Here is a 6000-nt window from a genome sequence, read left to right as displayed (position 1 = left end):
GAAGGAAGGAAGAGAAAGAAAGAGAAAGAAAGAAAGAAAGAAAGAAAGAAAGAAAGAAAGAAAGAAAGAAAAAGAAAGAAAAAGAAAGAAAGAAAGAAAGAAAGAAAGAAAGAAAGAAAGAAAGAAAGAAAGAAAGAAAGAAAGAAAGAAAGAAGAAAGAGAGAGAGGGAGGGAGGGAGGAAGGGAGGAAGGAAGGAAAGAAGGAAGGAAGGAAGGAATCCCTCTGGTTGTATTCCCCACTCATTATGTGGGGGGCTTGTTGAACCCCAGGTCTCTCCAAGGGCTAGCTTGTATGTGCTCATCCATATATCTTTCCTGTGGCAAGAAAGGCTGTCCTCAAACCCTTTCCTTTCCAGCCCCTTAGGGACACCTGCCGCTGGGACCACCGAAGCATGTGACATATGTGGACGGGAGCCCCTCATTCCTACCATGACTGCTAATGGCCCTGTGACCCCCTGGACCCCCCTGAGAAGTTCTGCAGAGCCATGCTGGGCCACTGCTGGCAGAATCTTCAATCATGCCCCTCAGAGTTGCTGTATGTCACTGAACTGCTGCTTCATTGCGAAGTGGAGAAAACCTGTCTTCGAACCACATTTTGTTAGCTCGACTCTTCGTGTTCCTTATCTTTCCTCCGTCTCAGCAGATACTTTATATGGAAACAATTCTCTCAACCCTTGAACAGAAAAGAAGACCAGGTGTCTCTTTCCATCTGAGGTCTAGCCTGACTCAAAGACCTAGCTTCCTGAAGGTGGGGCCACCTCCCAAAAGGCAAGCATGGCAGCAAGTTCTCCCCTAATTAACCACATAGGACATGCAGTCACTTTCCCAGGGACTGGGAAGATCCTCCCCGAAGAAAGCCTTTCTCCCATTGGATGATTCCCTGAGACACCCAGCGTCGTGGTTGCAGTTATAACAGTCCTGTTTTCTGGACTTCAGAACGATGGAGATGAAGACGTTTGGCAAACAGATGTGGCCCCCTAGGTCCTGAAAGAGGTGCCTATGGGACGAGAGGTGGGCCCTGTACTTTGGAGGGTGCATGGGCGGTATCTTTGGCTATCTATTGGGGAAGACTGCCACAGAACTCCAATTCTTTTTCTGTTGGTTTTCAGTGAAGACCTGTGGAAACTTCATTGAGGTTTTACAGACACGTGAGGTAGGGGGAAAGACCGCAGCTCAGTGATGAGGGATTGGTGGATTTGTGCCCCAGGACTACTGACGGCCACACCAAACATCTATTAAATTTTGTCTGTGCCCCTAGCTCTATGACTCTTTTCACTGCCACTGATTTCTGGGTTAAATTCTGATGTAGGATGCTTGCGTTTTATTTAGTCAAGTCAAAAAATGCTTTTTTTTTTTTTTAATTAACAAGTCAGGAAACGACAGATGTTGGCGAGAATGCGGAGAAAGAGGAACCCTCCTACACTGTTGGTGGGAATGCAAGCTGGTGCAACCACTCTGGAAAACAGTATGGAGGTTCCTCAAAAAGTTGGAAATCAGAAAATGGTCTTAAGATAAAGCAATGCTGTGGCAACCCGCGGAGCTTGCTAGTTGAGATTCCAGGCTAGCCATTCTTCCAGAAAACATATGAGTCCAGTTAGATATGGTTTTGGGCCCAAGTATCTACTTCAGATTGCCTTCCTATGTGTATGTTTTTTCCTTCCTTAAGACTCAAGTTTCTCTTCTCTTTCAGAGTAGTTTTTCTTGCCAGTTTTCACCTTTTCTGAGTTTCAATCTCCTAATTCCAAGATGTACTGCCACTGAGCTTAGTGTTAATTTCCCTATTTATCTCCCATCTGCCTCTGAGAGAAGAAACGAGAACATTAGAACAGCGTTAACTTCTGTCATATGAGGAAATCATATAGGGGGTAATAGAACCAAGAGATACTGGGATGCCAAAATGATTGAAAAATCTCATATACATTCATATTATTGATCATGCTAAGAAGTTCAGGCTCTATTTGGAAGCCTGTGTGATCCTCCTCCAGGTCTGTTTTCAGACACAGTATTGACAGCTTTGTATTTAAGAAAGATTATTCCAGAAGCTGGGTGGAGGGTAAATTGGGACAAACTAAGTTTGAAAACAGTGAGTCTAGGTAAGAGTAACTAAGGCAAGAAACCATCAGAGCATACATTATGGTTTCTTGTGAATCTCTATTTTTTTCAGGTAGAAGTTTTCTTAAAGAAGAGCAAAGGGAAATTTTGTCTCTTATATTTCTCCTGTTTCAACACAGATTTAATATTCTAATGTATCTATAAAAAACGAGAACAAAAATAAATTAAAAATATTTGGTTGTCATATACCAAGCTGACTTTCTGTTTAAATCCTCTGGTATTCTGGTTTCAAAAGAATTTTATCTACTTTTTATATCTTTTGCCAGTTCACAATTGTCTGACTCCTTTTGGTAGGTATCAGTAGTTTTCTCCATTTACGTATTTTAATTTAAAAAAATTGAGATATAATTGGCATTTAACGTTGCATAAGTTTAAAGGGTGCATGTTGATGTTCTGGGCTCGTATACTGCACTATGATTCCTGTCACAGTGTCGTCATCACGTCATTGTGGAGTTCCGTCTCCAACAACGTCACCTGCAGGCGTTTTCCTACAGTGGAGGCAAGTCTCAGAATTCTGCCCCATGTGCAAACGTTTATGAGTAAGCAGGCACAGAAAACATTATCAAAGCTGTTCTTAGAAGCTCATGCAAGTCCCAACTCTATTCTTTCTTCTTTATTATTGAAGTATAATTGACATACAATGTTATGTTGGTTTGGGGTGCACAACATGGTGATTCGACAATTGTATATGTTACGCAGTGTTCACCATGATAAGTGTAGCTGTCTTCTGTCGCCGTGCCCCGTTATGAAAATATTATTGATTCTATTGATTCTATTTCCTGTGCTGTGCTTTTCATTCCCATGACTTATAACTGCAAGTTGGTGTCTCCTAATCCCCTTCACCCAAATCTCTGTACTTTCAGCTCTCTGATTAGAAGGAATAAAAGTCTCCATCAAAGATAAGATGTAATAATTCTCCCTGGTAGAGAAGCAAATGCGGTGCTGGAGATCAGGTGATGGATCTCTGCTAAGGGTGAGCACAGGACCGGACACATCATGGACCCACTGTGCCCTCCCAGCTTTAGAGGTGACTTGGCTCACTGTCTTATTTTATCACTTCAGGGGAGAGTTTAGGTGTATTTCTAGCCAATCCACATATCTTGGTCACCGGGTTTTTCAGTCCCCCCTCACTCCCCACGAATTCTAATGTTCTGTATGCCACTGGTTCTCAACTGGGGCAATTTTACTCCCTCTCCTCCCCTGCAGGGACATTTGGCAATTTCCAGAGACATTTTGGTGATCATGACAGGGAGAGGGGCTTGTGCTGCTGACACCTAGTGGACAGAGGCCCGCATTGCTGCTAAACATCCAACAACGCACAGGAAAGCTTCCCACCTTTCACCCCCAGCAAAGAATTACCTGGTCCAAGCGTCAGTTTCTCGAGAAGACCTGCTCTGTGCTAATGAATGAACCCAATGGTGCGGGTACAGATATGCGTATCTGAAGCTCTTGCCAGACCTGCTGTTGGATGTAGACCACTGCTGAGTCTTTCAAATGTCACCAAACCACTCCTAGAGTCTGATTTCTAGATTTGTATACAACCATTAACTAATCCTCTTTGGTACAGGTTAAGGTGAATTTGCACACACAGACATAGTGCGTGGCTCTAAGCTGTTATATTTTCTTTTTTTTTTTTTTAAAGATTTTATTTATTTATTTGACAGAGAGATAGAGAGACAGCACAAGTAGGCAGAGTGGCAGGCAGAGGGAGAGGGAGAAGCAGGCTTCCCGCTGAGCAGGGAGCCTGATGCGGGGCTCGATCCCAGGACCCTGGGACCATGACCTGAGCCTCCCAGGTGTCCCAAGACACCCTTTAAATGGTCTTATTCTTACCCACAGAGGGGACCATTTTGTCACAACTCATTTTTTATGCCTTCAACATTTCATCTCGAACAATAAAAATGCCTACCTACCTAAGTTGTTTCTAATTTGCTATTATAATAAATATTCCAATGAATCTTTGTACATAATGTTTTAATATTCAGAATATTTTCCTTATGCTCTATGGTGAAAGGCAGCTGTAAACAGACTCAAGAGTCTCAATAAAAATTGCCAAAATGCCACTCGGAGGAGTTTGTACCAAATTAAATGTCCAAATAGCAAAATTATTTGCTTAGCTTAACAGAATAGGTGATAATGTAAGATATCATAATTACTGATAAGTATTTGCAAATTAGACAGGATCACTTTACAGTTTGCAAAGCAACCCACATACATATTTCACTTAATGGACCTCATTTCAAAGCTCTTGAGCTATGTGTTATTTGAATGCAGGGGGATTCTACTGTACTTGATTCATCAGCAAACAAGCAAACCCACTGAAAACATGGATCAGGAGACCGGACAGTGGTGGCTGAGTTCTGTTTCTCTGATTTTCCTCAGTTTGAGAATGGCAGCCTCTTATGTGTTCATTATTGTTGGAAATTTCACGATCTTCTCTGCTGTCCAGCTGGACACCCGTCTCCACAATCCCATGTACAACTTCATCAGCATCTTCTCCTTCCTGGAGATCTGGTACACCACAGCGGCCATCCCCAAGACGCTCTCCAACCTCATCAGTGAGAAGAAGACCATCTCCATTACTGGCTGCCTCCTGCAGATGTATTTTTTCCACTCGCTTGGGGTCACAGAAGCCCTAGTCCTCACGGTGATGGCCATCGACAGGTACATTGCCCTCTGCAACCCCCTCCGCTATGCAATCATTATGACCCCTCGGCCGTGCGTCCAGCTATCCTCTGGCTCTTGCGTCTTTGGCCTCCTTATTCTGCTGCCAGAGATTGTGTGGATTTCTACTCTTCCCTTCTGTGGCCCCAACCAAATCCATCGACTCTTCTGTGACTTTGAACCCGTGCTGCGGTTGGCCTGGACAGACACGTCCATGATTCTGGTTGAAGACTTGATCCATGCTATTTCCATCCTGACTTCTGTGTCTATCATCAGCCTTTCATATTTAAGAATCATCACCGTGATCCTGAAGATTCCCTCCGGGGAGAGCCGTCAGAAGGCGTTCTCCACCTGTGCAGCCCACATTGCTATTTTCTTGCTGTTTTTTGGCAGTGTGGCCCTCATGTACCTGCGTTTCTCTGTCACATTCCCACCTCTCCTGGACAAGGCCACCGCCCTGATGTTTGCTGTCCTCGCCCCACTGTTCAACCCGATAATCTACAGTCTGAGGAACAAAGATATGAAAGATGCCATCAGGAGAGTTCTCTGTTTTCAATAAAGGTTCAATGTCTCTGGTAGTCAATGAGACTTCACATACATCTGCTCAAAGGAATATCTCTGTAAGTTTAAAATGCTAACAAATCAGTTTCTGAAATTACTATGTACACTTTTCATGTTGCTGTTTGGGTATTTTTTCCCAACTTTCTCAACTAAGAACTATTGTTTGATCTGATGGGGGAGGTCTTCTGTGATTCACCCATCTTGATATCATTTACAGATTATAATAGGATATTTTTCCCCTTTGTAGCTCCACATAGGGTGGTATTCTCTTCTCCAAATCAATGGAAAACACCAGGCTGAACAATTATCATACTTATTTCTTACACATTGAAACACTCTCCTTTCTTGCTCTTTTATTTTATATCCACAATACACTTATATCAGGTTTTTTTTTTTTTTTCAGTTTAAAAAATTAACAAGCTGTGCAGCGGTGAGGTAGTTTTAGCCTGCACTAGGAGCTCTGATTGCTAACATTCATCCCAGATCATGGTCTGACACGTGACTGTGACAATGCAGCCACTGGCTTTGTGACGTCTGTGTCATCCTGCCATCATCAACGCCATTGTGGTTATGTTTCACATTTTCTTTTTTCTTTTTTTTTTTTAAAGATTTTATTTATTTATTTATTCATAAGAGACAGAGAGAGAGAGAGGCAGGCTCCCC

The 6000-nt window shown here is 42.8% G+C and overlaps 1 protein-coding gene across 1 annotated transcript; it reads left to right on the top strand.

Moving 5' to 3' along the window:
• The first annotated feature begins 4501 nt into the window (after positions 1 to 4501).
• Positions 4502 to 5335, top strand: LOC123845285 (olfactory receptor 6K3-like). Its single transcript, XM_045876059.1, has one exon. The coding sequence runs from the start codon at positions 4502 to 4504 to the stop codon at positions 5333 to 5335; it is 834 nt and encodes a 277-aa protein (XP_045732015.1).
• The last annotated feature ends 665 nt before the right edge of the window (positions 5336 to 6000 follow it).

Source organism: Mirounga angustirostris, unplaced genomic scaffold (genome assembly GCF_029215605.1).
Source record: "Mirounga angustirostris isolate CCGP_5_RB_7025 unplaced genomic scaffold, mMirAng1.0.hap1 SCAF_6, whole genome shotgun sequence".
NCBI lineage: Eukaryota > Metazoa > Chordata > Mammalia > Carnivora > Phocidae > Mirounga > Mirounga angustirostris.
Note: the sequence above shows the minus strand (reverse complement) of the source record. Positions and strands in the feature narration are given on the sequence as shown.

Bases quoted from the DNA above. Each gene is read 5' to 3' on its own strand.
- LOC123845285 (XM_045876059.1), top strand. From the start codon at position 4,502: ATGGCAGCCTCTTATGTGTTCATTATTGTTGGAAATTTCACGATCTTC.